Below are 17,101 nucleotides of genomic sequence, written 5' to 3'. Positions count from 1 at the left end.
AGTATAGCTCTTGTGGCTTCCAGCCATCAATACCCTTATCTTCCACGAATTAGTCCAGTCCTCTTTTAAAGCCATCCAAGTTGGTGGCAATCGCTGCCTCTCCTGTGGGAGCGAGTTCCAGAGTTTTAGCACTGCTCTTCATGAAGAAGTCATGAGCTGGGCTGCAGCTGGAGCTCTTAAGGGGGCTGAACACTGGTCCTTATGGGAGAGAAGTTGACAGGACAGCAGAGGCGACAGAATGGGAAATGGGAGCCTGAATCTGTGCTTGAAAAAGTTACTGCCTAAGTAACTAAGTATGCTAGAGCTGAAAGCATTGATTGATCCACGGATTGTGTGTGTGGTTTTTTTTAATTGAAGATGGTTTCTGTAAAACTGTGTCTGTTGCTGATGTTACTTACAGGGGTTTAGTCACTTATTTGCCTAAAAGGGGGCTTAGAAATTTGAAAGCTCTCAAAACACTTCTTTTTTCCAGAACTGGCTGCTCAAGGGGGTGTTGGGGAGGTGAACTCATTTAGCTCAGTGGAATTTGAGATTTTCTTTTTTTAACCTCCCCCCTCCCCTGCCAAGAGCCTCGGCTTGTCGTTGGATTAAGAGCCTGACTGATGTATCCCCAAACCATAAAACTGAATCTGTTATTTAACAGAGATAAAACTTATTATTGTGGCTTTTAGCTGAAATGCTGTTGGGGGGGGGAGAGAAGCAATGACAGTAGTTAAAAGCTAAACTCTGCTTGATACCCTTTCTTCATGCCTTGGAATGGGGTTTGTATTGGAGTGCTGAATGTCTCCCCTGGGCTGCATTTTCTGAACCACCCAAGAGAGATTTGTCCACTCCCACAACGGCACATCGTTTCTATTTATCACCACAATTGCTTTATCTGCAATGCAGAGTTGAAAAGGTTTATTAACGCAGGTCTTTTAATGCCCTGAGCCTTATTAATTCTGATCCTACGGTTTAAAAGGGGGGGGGGGTGGCTTTGAGAATGATTGTCCCAGGTTAATCAGTAATCTTACCTTGACCTAGACTGGAGTATATAGATCAGGTAGAATCCCTCTCTCCCTCTCCCACCCCCCTCTCTCTCCTCACCCCCTCCCAGCACGCCCCCCCCCCCCGCTTTCCACCCTCCCAGTCTTTCAGAAGCCACCAAGCGGGCGCTCAGTAGAAGTGGTGATGTCATACGAACTGTGAAATTGGCTCAGCCCTGCCATAAATCAATGTATGGTATTTTACAGCAACGCTTCGTTTTAATGATACATTTTTGTAGAGTAGGATTAGAGTCAATTGTCTGTATAAAATAAATATATATCTCCTGCTCCATTAATGCCAGATTCTTTGAGTGGCGGAGACGAAGGCAGCTTGAACTAAATTCAGAGAGTAGTTCTTTCCTCCGCTTTTCTTTTTCTTTCTTTTTCAGGATGAAATGTTGAGAATTGATTGCCTCCCACTAATAGCTAAGTCGGTATTGACTGTGCCCCTTCAAAGGTCTTAATTTTTGCAACCCGCGCCCCCCCTTTTGAAACGTGGCTTCAGATTGCAGCTGGTGCGAGGCCTCGTTCAGGTATCTTTGGCAGAGGGGCTCGTGACATTTTGAGGACCCCAGGGAGGCGGATGTTTGCGCAGATTCGGTCTAGCTGGAGAGCTGCTGATATGTGAAAAGACCATTTTGGAAGCAGCCAAGCCACACGGCAGTTCAGCCACTGCTTTCCCTCTGTGAGATCCAGACATTTTGCAAGCTTTTTTTGGGGGGTCTAATCTAACACCACCCAAAGCAGCATCCACTGTGGTTTTGCCCCCCCCTTTTTTGGGGTAGGGGACATAAAATCAAGATTAGATATGGTCATCATAAGACCAGTTCTTTTCTGAAAAGCAGAGTAAACTTTTGGTGCTGGCCACTGTTGGAAGCATCATGCCTCTGAACAGCAGTTCCTGTGAATCATCATTGGTGAAAGCACTGTCTCACTCAGGTCTTGCATGCCACAGTTCTGGCAGGTCTTAATATCTCGACTGAAACTAGAACCCTTCTCACCTTGATCTTAGAAGAGCCAGTGTAGTATAGGGGTTGAAGTGTCAGACTAACACCTGGGAGAGACCAGAGTTCCTATTCCCAATCGGCCACGAAGCCCACTGGGTGCCCTTGGAGTGTAACCTACCTCACAGGGCTGTAGTGGGAATTAATTGGGATGGGGAAGAACAACTTTTAGAAGACACCTGAAGGCAGCCCTGTATCGGGAGGTTTTTAATGCTTTATGTTTTTATTATGTTTTTAGATATGCTGTAAGATGCCCAGAGTGACTTAGATGGGTAGGGTATAAATGAAGAAGTTGTTGTTGTTGTTGCTGTTGTTGTTCATGTGTGCAGTCCTGACTTGCTTGGAGAAAAATGTGGGGTGTAAATGCACTACAGAAGCAAGGGCTTTTGTGGTCCTCCCTGAGCCAGTATTGAAGCACACGAATCAAGAAAAAGAGCCTGCCAGATCAGGCCAGTGGTCCATCTATTCCAGCATCCTTTTCTCACAATGCCCAACCAGATGCCTCAGTGGGAAGCCTGCAAGCAGGGCACAAGAGCACTCTCCATCCCAGTGATTTTCCAGCAACTGGTATTCGGAAGCATTCCTGCCCCCCATTGTGGAGGCAGAGCAATAGCTATCATGGCTTACAGCCATTGGTAACCTTCTCCTCCATTTGACCAGTCCTCTTTTAAAGCCTTCCCAGTTGGTGGCCATCACTGCTTCCTGTGGGAGAGAGTTCCATAGTTTAAAAATGCACTGCTTAAAGGCCTTCATGTTTCTGGCTGTGGCCAGTTGCATTTCTCCAGGAAGGATACAAATAGGGTGCGAAGGGAACAGCCCCTGTGCTTTCCCCTTCTCCTGGTCCCTAGCCATGTTCCAGAAGTAGTAATGTAGGAAAGCTGCCTTCTCTCCAGCCAGACTCTTTATCTACCCAGTTGCATTCAACACTTTCTATCTCTCTCCACGCAGTCCCTTTGCACCTCTGTGTCCCCACGAGAAAGAAAAGCCCAGCAGGGAGGCACGGCCCAGCCATAGAGGGTGGCATCCCTACACTGGCTGGGTCATTGTCAGTCACACATGCCACCTAACCAAAGAGTTCAGTGCCCAGAACGGTATAGCTTGGCCATGTGTCCCTAACTGCTTGCCTTCCTGCCAGCTCTTCTGTTGCAGTGACACAAAGGTGTGCTTTTTTGTGACGGCCTTCCTTTAGAGAAAGAAGCTGGGTTTTAGAAGGAGACTGACTTTTGTCCGTCCGTCCGTCCCCCCTCCAGTCCCCTCCACCACAGGTTGTCTGAAACAGAAGAAATAATAACCTAATCAACAGGGCTAATTTTAGAGCTCCGCTGTGGGAGTCGAGGCCCCCAAGGTGTCCTACGCATGTTAGCTGCCTTGACGCCCACTGAAACCATGTACAACAATCATCCTGAGCCTCAATTTACCTAATAAGAGATGCATAGAAAAACTGGTCTTACCAGAAGCAAGCTCTCTCTTTTTTTTTTTTGAAGGAAACTTTCCTGTTCCGTGGTGTGTTCTGGCTATTCCTAATGAGCATGTGAATTTATAAAGCAAAGTACTGGTCCTGCTAACCCCTAGGGAGGGTGCAGGAACTGTGGCCCTCTGGGTGTTGTTGGACTACAAATCCCATCAGCCCTGGCTGCTGGCCATACAGGCTGAGAGAGGCAGCCACTGGCCCAAAGTCTCCCAGTGGGCTTCATGGCCAAATGGGGATTTGAACCCTGGTCTCTTCCAGGTCCCAGTACAGCACTCTAACCGCTACACAACACTGGCCACATATTCATGGTACAAACATTTGAAATCAATGGGCTTAAGTTAGTCACAGTGATTAATTTCACCGGGTCCGCTATGAGTACATCTTAACTAGCCGCAGCCCATAGCATCTAACAGTTCTTATATATTGGTTGACTTAACGTCAATAAAAACCAACCGAAGAATTAGAGAGAAGGGTGAAGATGACTGGGGAAGGGGATGCATTCCCCCCACCCCCCACCCCACCGGCTAGAGATTAGGGGAGTTGAAAACAGATCGATAGTCTCCAAGCCAGCTACTCATTTCTCTAATCTGGAATTGTTCCTTAAGGCAGAAGAGAATTTAGACTCCAGAATGCGATTCATAGAGGAACAACTTGAACTCCCCATCTGCAGATACTTGCTATTCTTTTTGTTTAAACAAAAAATCTGCTGTATGCTAATTGTCTACAGCACCAAGTGTCCTTGAGAAGTCTGCATTTTGCAGTGCCATCTTAGCGGCTTTTTTTGTAAGCCTGGAAAGAAGAAGAGGGAGGGGAGAGGGAGAGGGAGAGAAAGAAAGAAAGAGGTCTTTGCATTGTTTTGAAACCGGAGGCCCACGTGTCACAGGCTACTGTCACTTTAAGGTGCGCATCTGAGACACGCAGCCATAGAAAAGGCTGGTTGTATCCAGCATTGATTAGGGGTGAGGTAACCGCAAACATCGCAGCCTCCAAATGAAAAGGAATCCAAGGTCTGACCCAGAAAACAAGCATCGTAACCGCCGCAGCGCAAAGTGCTATTGATAAACACGCGCTTGCCAGATTGAGTTCTCTGATGTCAGGCCATAAGCATGGGGCTCTTTAGAAAGGCGAGTGACGAGAGAGCAGGCGCTCTCGGCCCCACAGCTCAAGTGCCTATCAATCAATCTCCTCGCATGACTGAATGGGAAGAGAGGTGAAATTGAAGGGTTCGGCCCCCCCCCCCTCCATAGACGAGATGAAGCCATCTTAAGGGGGCTGTTTTCTTCCACTTCCACCTGGCGAACGGTGGGTTCCATGCTAGCGTTGCCATCTATCCAGTATGGCACAGTGGTTAGAGTGTCGTACTAGGACCTGGCAGACCAGGGTTTGAATCCCCCACTCAGCCATGAAGCTCACTGGGTGACTTTGAACCGGTCGCTGTTTCCCCCCCCCCCCACCCTAACCTACCTCACAGGGTATTAAATGAGGACGGAGTGACCCACATACACTGCCTTGAGTTCCTTGGAGAAAAAGGAGGGATATCAATGCAATAAATATAAGTATCTTCTTGTTAATTCAGTAAAAGTACAATATATTTCGGGACGCAGGTGGCGCTGTGGGTTAAAGCCTCAGCGCCTAGGACTTGCCGATCGAAAGGTCGGCAGTTCGAATCCCTGCGGCGGGGTGCGCTCCCGCTGCTCGGTCCCAGCGCCTGCCAACCTAGCAGTTCGAAAGCACCCCTGGGTGCAAGTAGATAAATAGGGACCGCTTACCAGCGGGAAGGTAAACGGCGTTTCCGTGTGCGGCTCTGGCTCGCCAGAGCAGCGATGTCACGCTGGCCACGTGACCCGGAAGTGTCTCCGGACAGCGCTGGCCCCTGGCCTCTTGAGTGAGATGGGCGCACAACCCCAGAGTCTGTCAAGACTGGCCCGTACGGGCAGGGGTACCTTTACCTTTTTACCTTTACAATATATTTGAAATTTGAAACTGAGGGATCTACCAGGTTCGCAGATCACATTATTTATTTGCATCCCACCTTTGAAGGTGGCGTACATCGTTCTCCTGCTCCCATCCCCCACCCTTCCGGTGAGATGGGTTAGGCTGAGAGCGAATGACTGGTCCCAATGTCACCCAGTAGCCTTCATGGCTGAGTGGGAGATTTGAACTCTGGTCTCTCAGGTTCTAGATTGGCATCTTAACTGCTGCACCACATTGGCTCTCATTAAATCAAAATGTCAGCCTAAGTATAGAGCACTAAGTATAAGCTGGAGACCTCTGGCTCATGGGCAAGACTCAGTCTGCCAGACCTCTCCATTTGGCATGCAGAATCATCCCCCCCCCAAACCAGGTGCCTCTGCCCCACACCTGATGTCAGGTGTGTGGCAGGTAGAGATGCATCCTTCAGCTCAACCCAGCGGAAAGCAGGATGGACCTCCTAAGAGTGACCTGATGCACGTGCAGTTCAATCCTGCTTAGTTTCCTCTGGGAATGGCCTGGTGTGCCTGAACCTTGCAGGACTGAGTTCCTACTCATTTGCACCCTCCAGAAAGCAGGATCAGAACATTAGAAGAGCCCGCTGGATCAGGCCAATGGCCCATCTAGTCCAGCATCCTGTTCTCACAGTGGCCAACGTGATGCCTGTGGGAAACCTGCAAGCAGGACATGAGCACAAGAGCTCTCTCCCTTCCCAATGTTTCCAGCAACTGGTACAGTGGTACCTTGGTTCTCAAATGCCTTGGTACTCAAACAACTTGGAACCCAAACACTGCAAACCTGGAAGTAAGTGTTCCGGTTTGCGAACTTTTTTTGGAAGCCGAACAGGCTCCGTTTTGAGTGTTACGCTGAGGTCTGTTTTTGCTATTTATTTTGTGTTTTTGCTTTTGCAGCTCTTTGTGTTTTGTTTTTGTGACTGCATGGAACCCAGTTCAGCTACTGATTGATTGATTGTGTGACTGCAGTACATTGTTTATTGCTTTCATTTTATGGATCACTGGTCTTGTTGGATAGTAAAATTCATGTTAAATTGCTTTTAGGGGTTTTAGGGGTTGTTCATGTTAAATTGCTTTTAGGGGTTTTAGGGGTTGTTTTTAAAAGTCTGGAACCGATTAATCCATTTTGCATTACTTTCTATGGGAAAGCGTGCCTTGGTTTTGGAACGCTTTGGTTTTGGAACAGACTTCTGGAACAGATTAAGTTTGAGAACCAAGGTACCACTGTATTCAGAAGCATTACTGTCCCTGACTGCGGAGGCAGAGAATAGCCGCTGTGGCTAGTAGCCAACCATAGTCCTCTCCTCTGTGAATTTGTCCAATCCTCTTTTAAAGACATCTAAGTTGGTGGCTGTCCCTGCCTCCTGTGGGGGTGAGTTCCATAGTTTAACGCTGCTCTGCATGAAGAAGTACTTTCTTTTATCTGTCAGGATTGTACTCCCTGCCCAGCAGCTTCCAGAATCTTGGAAGGTTCCTGAGCAGTGTCTGCACAGCTGCAGAACCCATGCATGCGTGTGACTATGCAGAGATAACAAAAAACACATCATAATTACAATAAATCAGTTCTAAAATGTAAGCAGGTGGAAGAATCCCTCTTGGAAGAGCAACGAAGAGTGCTGAGATGCCTTAAATCAAGGGTTGGGGACAGTTTTCAACTTGAGAGCCACATTCCCTCATTATTAACTTTCCAAGGGCCTCGCACCCATGGAGGGTGGGAAGGCCTTATTCATTTTTTCATCCTCCCTCCAGAATGTGCTCACCTATGAAGCCCAGCGGCAGAAATTTTGAGTTTATGAGCTGTTGGTTTTAGGTTTTCTAGGTGTGCAGTGACCAGCCTCCTGTCTCTTTCTTTCCAATCAACCAGGAATCAGCTAGACTTCTCAGTTTTGACTAGTTTAGAATGTCTCCCACTCTTTCATCAGTAAGATATTTCTTCTTCTTCAAAAGATAGCTGTTTGCCAGCAGTGGTGCTATGGACGATCCTCTTATTGACGGCTTATTTTGGGGTGTGTTTGTCAGCTTTGCGTGGCGTATCTTGCAGTTGTACTTTGCACAAACACTAATTAGACAGCCATCAACACTAGGGGCCAAAGGCTTACTAACAATGCAACAGTGATAGCCGAGTCTTAATTGGCTGAGTGTAATTGCCATTAGGCAATGATAAGGACATCTGGGGCTCTGGAGAGAGATTGATTTTGGCTTGGCGACTCGAGCTTTCCGCAGCTTTCCAATTTTTATTTTTATTTATTTATTTATTTATTTATTTATTTTTTCTCCGGGAAGTTGCCACTTCGTTGGGATAACACCCAGCTCCGTTCTGCCTCTTGCAGAGTCAGCCTGGCTGAAGCACCTCCTTTGTTTGGTTCTCATTCGCGCCTCGGTCTCTGCCAGCAGGCTCGAGAAACTGGATGCATAAGAAGCCGAGCCAGGGGTCTTCAACGCGGTGCCTGCGGGCGCTAGCGTGCTCACCAGCACCCCCTGTGGCTCCTGCAAAAGGTCTCTGTAAACATCCCCTCAAACATCCACAATGCATGAGCAGCTCTCTGCTATTGCTGCTCAGTTCCTGCTTTCAGTGGCTCTGTCTCACAAGCCAATATGTCATGGCAGCCATTTTGTGATGTGTGACGGCGCCCCCCCCCACGCATGGCAGCCATTTTGTGACTGGCTCCTACAGCCCTTTATCAAAATTCCAAATGTGCCCACTGGCCTCAAAACAGTTGGCGACCCCTGAGTTATAGCACGTCACTAAATATGGGCCAAGCATACCCCTTCACGAGAGACCGATGATGGCACTTCCTGGCATTTCTTCTTCAGTTCAAAAGCTGCCACGTGGTTGGTGGGGATTTTGATGAGCTTCTCCTCCCCACTTCCCCAACGCTATCTGTCCTGTCAAAATCTGAGATCCCTCCTCCAAGAAACAGCTTCCTTTAAGTAAAAGCTTAAACTTCAGGAGGCCTGACCACACAACCCTTGTGTCTTGAATAGCTTGATGCTGCGGCATCCTTTGTTGCAAAAAAAAATTGAGATGCGGAGAACTCCCTAGTGAACCTTGGAATCAGTGAGAGGCTGGATTTGGCATCTCAGAAAGGCCTGGGAAGCTCTACTCTTGTCCTTGTCCTAACTGGTCCTGAGGAAGGAAGCAGCATAGACACAACAGAATGGCCTCAGCACTCCTTGTCAGGTTTTATGCTCCTTCGGGTAGGCCTGGAAGAGACTGTTTGTCAGCAGTCCTGGAGGGAAAACCTGTGAGAGTTGGGGAAGATCTGGCTCGCAAGTAGTATTCAGCCTGCTAGAGTTCCCCATTTGGCCTGACAGAGCATTCCTCCTCTCCCCACAAACAACAACGACTCCATTATACCTGATGTCATATGCTTCACCCACCTGTCAAGAGTTGGACCATAGGGTGGGGAGATAAAGATCTGGCCCACCGGACCAAAACTACCCCCCAACCCCTATTTAAGAGTCACCACCATGCTTGCTTATGTTGGTCATCCGTTCCAACTGCGTGCAATGGAAGCTCTTCTGTGACACTCTCCTTTTGAGTTCCCCCCTGATTTTCTTTCATCGCATCCAAGCAGAGGGAACTGCTTCCAAGTCATAGAGTGCTAGGGGTCTGTTTTGCTACCTGTACATAAGGATGGAAAAAAGAGACCCCTGCTGGGTCAGGCCAGTGGCCCATCTAGTCCAGCCTCATGTTCTCATAGTGGCCAAGCAGATGCCCCAGTGGGAAACCCGCAAGCAGGACCCAAGCGCAAGCTTATTGTTGCATCCCATCCCCTGCCGCCGTCCCGTGGCATTGCTACCTCCCAGCATGGCAGAACTTGCATCAGCAAAGTGGCTGAGCCTTATCTTAATCACCCTAGTGGTGCTTGAGGTAGATGCAACATCTGTTAGGTACAATGCCGTATCGAGTTCTGAGGATTTTCTAGGTCCACTGAGTCCAGCATCCTGTTCTCACAAGGCCAGCCAGATACTTATGGAAAGCCCGCAAGGAGGACCTGAGTACAATAGCAACATTCCCCTATGTTAAGAAAGGAAAGCCAAAAAGGGATCTCTGCGTTTTGCCTAAGGATAGAACTGAGCGACAGCTGGTTGCTGTATTTGCAGAGGCGGGGGACCAGCCTCCCCAGGAGTCCTGGGGGCAACTTGACACCTGCAGAGCTCCTGAAAGTCTGCTACTGTCTTATTGCGTTCTGCCTTAAGACTGTTAAAACACGCAGGCAAGGAAGGCTTGAGCAACAGGCCTTTTTTCCACATCTAGTCCAACAAAAGAGTCCTGCGTAACTCAAAAGCTTGCACCTGTTTTGTGACTCTTTCAGTTGGCCTAAGAAAGGCACATTCCTCTAGTAATAGTTGCCACAACTCTACTATGTTAAGAGGCCTGCTGAAAATGTTTTCATTTCAGGAAACCTGTCTTAGTTAATAAGGTGCATTTGCTCCAACTTTTTATTGGTTTTATCTTGTTTTTTTAATTGATGTTTTAATGTATATTTCTCTTTGGGTTACCTTTTGTCATGTGTTGCGTATACCGTAATCAGATTTTTGCACTGCTTGGATAATCCCAACCCCACCCCATCCCCTGACCAGGTGATATATAAATTTCCTGAATAAATAAACAATATGGAGTTTGGAGGTTTTCTAATAAAACAGTACCCTTTTTTGTGTGTGTATTGCAAGTCTGGAGAGATGCTGCTGAACTCCCATCTCCCCCAGCCATGGGGCACACTTGCAGGGGCCGATCAGAGTTTCTCTTCAGCAACACCAGGAAGGCCAAAGTTCCCCCACACCCAGCATTGCCCTTTTGTTCACTTGTGAACGCAGCTGGTAGCATGAGTTTAAAAAGAAAAGGAAAACCAAGAGCAGTCCAGCCTCATTTGCAAAAGGGTCTTGTTCCTGTCGAAGTGGGAGGCCGAGAGGAGGAAATGGTGGACGGGAAGAGAAACACCTTGCTTTTGCCCACGACCACCGAGTTCCTTCTCCGTTGGCTCCCCCTGACTCCCGACGCTCGCTTTTTTTTTGAACCCATTTCCCACTTTCCCTTCCAGCTACACGTCAGGGGATGTGAAGCTGTGGGACACTCGCACCTGGGACTACACCGCTCCTGCCCTGGACCCCGAGCGCGGCTTGGCCGAACCCGGCCCCCGGCCGCACGCCTCCTTTGTGAGGATAAACAGCTCCCTGGCAGCGGCAGCTTACGAGGATGGTAAGTTAACGGCGACTCTTTCCTAATATTGTTTTCTAAAAGCGTCCCCCCCCCAGCAGCTGCGCCCAGCTTTTGTGTGCTCGCGTGTGTCTCTGTGGCAGCGACTCTAATCCTTTCTGCACACAACGTGTGTGTGTGTATGTGTGTGCTCACACTTGCTTTTATGTGGGGAAAAGTTGGCTGGTAACCCTCGGTGCATTAGGAGGCCTTGGATCGCGCTGCCCATTAAAACGGCTGCTTTTAATTCCTCCTGGAGCTGCCACTCGGGGTAACCGTGCCAGGCTGCAGCCCAGCCAAACTCGTCTTGAGCAAACAACTTGTTTTGGCTCTCTCTCTATCTCCCCCCTTTTTCTTGAGATGCAGGGAGATCAGCTCACGAGACAAAAGAGCGAACCAGATATTGTTTGATGAATGCAAATCCCGGGCCTTCTGTCTCGTTTCCCTTCCTCTCCCCGTCCCCTGCCCCATCTCTGGTGTGCTGAACACACAGAAAATATACAGCAAAAGAAAGTCTGTGGATCAGCTTTGATCTGCCTCTCCTTCTTGGACAGCAAGAGAAGGTGGCTGGCCTGCAAAAGAAATGCACGTGTCCGTGGCCAAAAATGTGTGTTGGATGCACACTTGCAGAGGGAGACAAGAGGGGGGGGGGGGAGTCTCTTTCTGTGGGATTTAGAGGCCCTCTGTTAGGCATGTTTTCCAAATGAGCAAGCGTGGTTGTTGCCGGAAGTAGCATGGCCACCTGTGCAGCTGCACTCAAAAAGGCCTGTCCAAACTTGTTGCGTTGATCATGTTTAACATGCAAAGGATATTACGACTGTTTATCGTTTTTGTCCTCCTAGCACCTCCTGGGCTGATCGTTCTGATTTGCACTTTACAGCGAGAGAGATAGAAACCAAGAGTTGGGGGTAACGTAAACTGGTCCCAAGTTGTTAAGGGCTTTATACAGATCCTCCAAGTGCTCCTATTTTCCAGGGACAGTCCCGGATGTACAGAAGCCATTCTGGTTTCTGATTTGATCCTGGAATGTCCCACTTTTCCTTAGGATGTCCCTGTTTTCATTGGAGAAAGGCCGGAGGGTATAGAATTATGCAGCCTCCAAGCCAAGGAGATAAGTAACTATACAACCTTTAGAAGACATCTGAAGGCAGCCCTACATAGGGAAGTTTTCTTTAAAAAATGCTTAATGCTTTATTATGTTTTTATACATGTTAGAATCTACCTAGAGTGGCTGGGGCAACCCAGTCAGATGGGTGGGGTATATAGAACAGAACAGAACAGAACAGTAGAATGGACATATTCATCGGAGAAATGTTGGAGGGTATGCTTTATATGCTAATAGTAACACATGCCTACAAGTTTGGTCCCAGACACAATTCAGAGTGATGATAGTAATAACCTTGTAAAACCCTCAATGGCTTGTGCCCAGGACACCCAAGGGACCACCTCCTCCCTCCTTCCAAAGATCTGAAGGAGAGGCCCTTCTCTGAGGACTGTTGAGGATGATTAGCGGTGGGGCCTTTTCAGTGGCTGCACCAATACAGTGGAATAGCTTTCACCGTAAAGCACAGATGGACCCCTCTGGCTGCCTTTTGCTGATGGGTAAAAACATTTTTGTTCCACCAAGCTTTTGCCTTGCTTCCTCTGCTGTAGTTGCTTTTTAAATGGATTATAATGTGTTTTATTTGTTTTAAAAGATTTTATCTTTATTTTCATTTTTACAGTAATTTCAAACAGTTACAACCTGCCGTCTGTGGTGCAGTGAAATGGCAGGATAGACCATATTTGTCTGTGTATAACACGAACACATGTATAAAACAACACCCTATTTCTGGAAGCCCCAAATTAAGAAGTTTAAAAATTAAGAAAGTTGTTGAGTTTTGCAAAAACATTGTTGAGCATCTTTTGTAAGTTCACTGGGCAGTTGTTGAGCTGTTTTCCAACGATCCCCCGCTCTGGCTGACGGTACTGTCACCGTCTACTCTTCCTGAGTGGGCAAGCAACCCGTGTATAAGATGACCCCCAAAATTTTTATACATTGAAAAATACGGTAATATATTTTTATATACAGTAGGTAAGTGTTGGATCTCCCCCCCCGCCCCAATTGTAAGTTCTGTAGTTATTTCATACTACTGTTTAAGCCTGCCAGGCACTGTGTTACTGAACTGTAACCATCAAATAGACAACATTTGACCAATAAAAAAACTCTAATTGTTTAAGAAACCTAAGCTCATAATGTATGAAGAGGGCTTAAGTCAGCTTTCCGCAGCCTCTCTCCTCCTAACGCCTTGGACTACAAAACCTATGGTCCCTTGCCAGCACAGCCAATGGTCAGAGATGATGGGAGGTATAGTCCAAAAACACCTGCCAGTCCTTTCCCAATGGCACATAGGAATAGAGGGAGCTGCTTTATCCCAAGTCAGATCATAGGTCCATCTAGCTCCACACTGCCTACCTTGACTGGCAGCAGCTTTCCATGATTTCAGACCAGGGTCTCTCCCATCTTTACCTGAAGACGATGGGGATTGAACTGGGACCTTCTGCCATCAAAGCGAATGTTCTATCCACTTGAAGCTGCAGCCCTTCCCCTATTTTCCTTCCCACCCCATTTTTCCTTTTTAAAAGGGTAAGTTTGCTGAGACTTTTCTTTTGCATCTGGAGCGGCAGGGGAGAAGAGACCAAAATAATTTGCTCTGTTTTCAAAACTACCTCAAGGCCTTTATTTCGTGCTTTTCCTCAACCCCTGCTTCCTTTTCTTTTGCATACGTGTGTGTGCATGCGACCAGCACCGAGAAGCCATCTGGTAGCAATAGGAGGCAGCGCCGCCGGCCTGCTCTGTTGAAGCCACTCTGCAAACGCGTTCGACACGACACCGTTTTCTCCCTGCTCAGCAGAGCTCAAGCTGCGATGCCCTTGGCAGCCGATCTTCGCGAGGAGCCATCAAGGCGGCTCCTGCCCCTTCAGAGGAGGCCTTGTCATTCTCACAGCCTGCTAGTCGATGCAGCAAGTTCTGTGGGTCACCTCGCTGATGGCGTCCTTTTGCTCGCACCCTCTACAAAACGGGTAGCCAAACACAATCCACCCTTCAGTTGCCGAAATGGACCTCCATTTCCCCCTCGACTGTTGACAGTGCAGGCTTGGGGCTGATGGGAGTTGTAGTCCATCAACATCTGGAGGGCACCAAGTTGGCTACCACTGCGATAAGCTGTTAGCTCAGTTGGGACCTTCTCGTTTGCTTATCCCTGCTCTGCAAGCTAACCCTGGAGAAAAATGGTCTCTCTTCACAATGCAGTGATGGAGCTAAACGTTTCAAGGAATCAGAATTGCTCTGGGGAAGGTTTCCCTCTCTTTTAGGGAGGCGAAAACTCAGCAGTAGAAGCAGCAGTTGTGTTTCTTTCAAAGTCTTATAGAAATGAGGGAGCCAAGAGGAAGAGGCCTTGGCAGTTCAGCCATTTTCATCCTGAGGAACAGGACGAGGAGGCAGTAAAGTCCAACTCTCAGAAGATCTTGCTAAGATCTTTAAGAGGTGAGGAGCTGCCCTTTCTGGATTGGGTTACACTTCTTCTGGAGGAATAGACACTCAGCTCAGATCCATCACTGCCATTGAAAGCACAACTGGCATCATAGAATTACAGAGTTGCAGAGACTGATGAGACCCAAAGGTTCCCTCTAGTCCAAATCCCTGCAATTCAGTAATCAAAGCGAATGGATACATGACAATTGGCCATCCACTTTCTAGAGAATTACCGTATTTTTACACGTATAAGACTATATCCACCCCCCAATTTTTTCAATTTTAAATTTGGGGGTTGTCTTATACATAGATTGTGCATATGGGGGATTTCTTTATTTGGAGTCCCAAAAAATAGGGGTCGTGTTATACACGAAAAAATATGGTAATTTAATTCAGCTTTGGTTATTTGTTCTGTGTTTTATAATGTTAATGATGTTCTAATGATTTTATCATACACCATCACAATATTTTTAGGAGCTGCCAGTTTATAAATATTCTTATAAATAGAATAAGATGGTGCCTAGGGCTTACATATCAGCTTCAACTGGTGGTTCAGTTGCGATCCTATCTGGATGGTGATAGAACCTGCCTTCAGTTGCATTTTATTCTTCCTCAGAGTCGCTGCCTCTGAGGCCTTGGCCTCTGGGATTTAGGCAGCTTCAAATGTTCCTTAAGTTCTGGCACCCATAAGCCTTTTTCTCTCTCCCCACCGGGGAACTGCAAGGGGGTTACGCTGTTCAAATCAATGTCATCATCCTCATAGCTTCCTAGCCTTTGCCATGAGTAGAGACTCAGCCAGTAGGGTGAATGGGGCCCTGCCCTGCCCTGCCCTCAGCCAGCCTATACCTGCCTGCTTTCCTACTTAAGACCAGTCCAATGGGTTGCCTGTCAGCTTTCCCCTCATTCTCCTCTACCTCATTGTTGACCTTGTAGAACTCAGCAGGAAATAAGATGAGGACAAGTAGAATGAGTTGGCTCTGCCTTCTACTGGCTTTGACTCCACCTGCTACTGGCTTTGACTCCACCTTCTACTGGCTTTGACTCCATCTGCCTCCGGCTTTGACTCCACTTACCACTAGCTCCGGCTTCACTTTCTGTTTGGGCTCCCTGCCTCCCTCCCTCCCAGCCCAAACGGGGATCAGCCACACACCAGCCACACACCGAAGAAGTGGTGGAATCTCTTCCCAGCTTTGCCGGCTCATCCCTTGTGCTCACCTACCCTTGGAAGCCCAAGGTGGCTTGGCATCCGAATCCACAGTTGTGGCGTTCGAATTCCAAGTGATCAGACTCCTTATTTTCTTTCGCCTTGTTTCCCATTGTCAGCACTGGCTGCCTTCCACTTTGGGGTTCTTTGTTGTTTTTGTTGTTATTTTACTCCTCTAATTGCCTTCCACGTTGCCTTTACCCGAAATGAATCAAATCAAAATGCTTTTCCTGGAGCATTAGATAAAGCAGGGGAAGGTTTTCTGGGTAATGAAGCAGATGCTTCTAATGCAGGGGCTGGGGGGGGGCCTTGCCAGGGCTCCATCTGCTCCATGCTTGCCTGGGTCTGGCACAGAGCCACAGCCTTGAGGTTTGGGGAGGGGGGAACACTCAGACACTGTTTGCTTTCACCCCCTGCCCTGCGCAGGTCTGATTCACACCACGAAAAGTTTTTGTGTTGCTGCAGGAAGGTGGGTAGAAACGACCCCCTTTTTGTGGTGGCGCTCATGCAAACAAAGGCAGGGCTCCCCTTGGATTCTTGCAAAGGGTATCTTGCCTTGTCCACATGCACGTAGAACTGCCTTATGCAGGATCAGACCATTGCTCCATCTAGCTCAATATTGCCTGCACTGACTGGCAGCGGTTCTCCAGGGCTTCAGAGAAGGGTCCCCTCGCACATTCCCAGGCAGGCAGCTGCTCTCAAGGAGGGTGAAATGTAAGCAGGGCCCTGGAGGAAGCTCCTCAAGCCCGATGGAGATGGCCTCATCTGACCCCTGGGCCTGAGCTTCCCCACCCTCTTTTAAAGCAGCCTAAAAATGTCAGAAGCAACCCAATGACTGTTGTCTAAAATAACCTCCATAACTACCACCACCATTGCAATGGTGGTTTGGACTTGGGTGGCTTGCTCTCTGCAGGGCTGTAGTCTTGATCATGATGCTCGCAGTGCTCATTTTTTGTTTAACGCTTTTTAAAAAAAGTGTTAACTTGTTTTTATGGAGCCGGGGGGGGGGGCAGCTGCTGTTCCGTGCTTTTCTTCCTTCCTCCCCCCCCCCCCTTTTCAAAAACCAGCTTAGCTGTTATTTACCTTTCAAACAATCAACATAATAGCCATTATGCCTCAAAGTAAATTTGGAAAAATCCGACTCGGAGTGCCTTATGGCTCCACTGGGGCAGTTTTAGTTGGGACTCCTTCTCTTTTTTTGGCTCTTTGATGGAAGCCTAATTGCAGTTTTGGCTCTGTTGCACGCAGAACAAGGTGGCTAATTGTTTAGGCAAATAGATTAATTCAAGTATGCATCCCTAATAATAACATAAAGTCAACAACAACCCCAAAATGGCTTCTGTGATGGCTTTTTGCTCCCAGGACAAGGGGTATAAATCTTTCAGAAAGAGTGCCATTAGATAGCTCCCGAGATTATGGGCATTATTTCTCAGTGGGGGAGTGCTTCTAAGGCACCAAAATAATCTTTGCAGAAGTGCACATAAATATGTTTAAAATTTTGGATGCCGTTTCATTAGCACACTCCAGCTTTGCTTCCTTTGGGATGTGGGGGAGATGTCTGCAGTCCGTCTGCAGCTGCCTTCTGAGTCTTTCTTCAGCCTTCTGGAAGCCAGCATTCTCCCCATTTGTTAAATTTAGATGGGGAAAGGAAATGTTACCAGCTCCGATTCCCCTTGAACTTCTGTAAGCTGTGCTGGA

The 17,101-nt window shown here is 47.8% G+C and overlaps 1 protein-coding gene across 3 annotated transcripts in view; it reads left to right on the top strand.

Annotated features, from left to right (window-relative positions):
- FBXW8 (F-box and WD repeat domain containing 8) overlaps positions 1–17,101 on the top strand; it is a 63,230-nt gene that overhangs the window by 20,565 nt on the left and 25,564 nt on the right. For all 3 annotated transcript variants that reach the window (XM_083717304.1, XM_083717303.1, XM_083717302.1), the window contains one exon: positions 10,531–10,688. In XM_083717304.1, the coding sequence (XP_083573430.1) occupies positions 10,531–10,688 (158 nt within the window). The remainder of the gene's footprint in view (positions 1–10,530; positions 10,689–17,101) is intronic.

Source organism: Podarcis gaigeae (assembly GCF_964106915.1).
Source record: "Podarcis gaigeae genome assembly, chromosome: 16".
Taxonomy (NCBI): Eukaryota; Metazoa; Chordata; class Lepidosauria; order Squamata; family Lacertidae; genus Podarcis; species Podarcis gaigeae.
The sequence above is the reverse complement of the archived record's forward strand: the minus strand, read 5'-3'. Positions and strand labels throughout refer to the sequence as shown.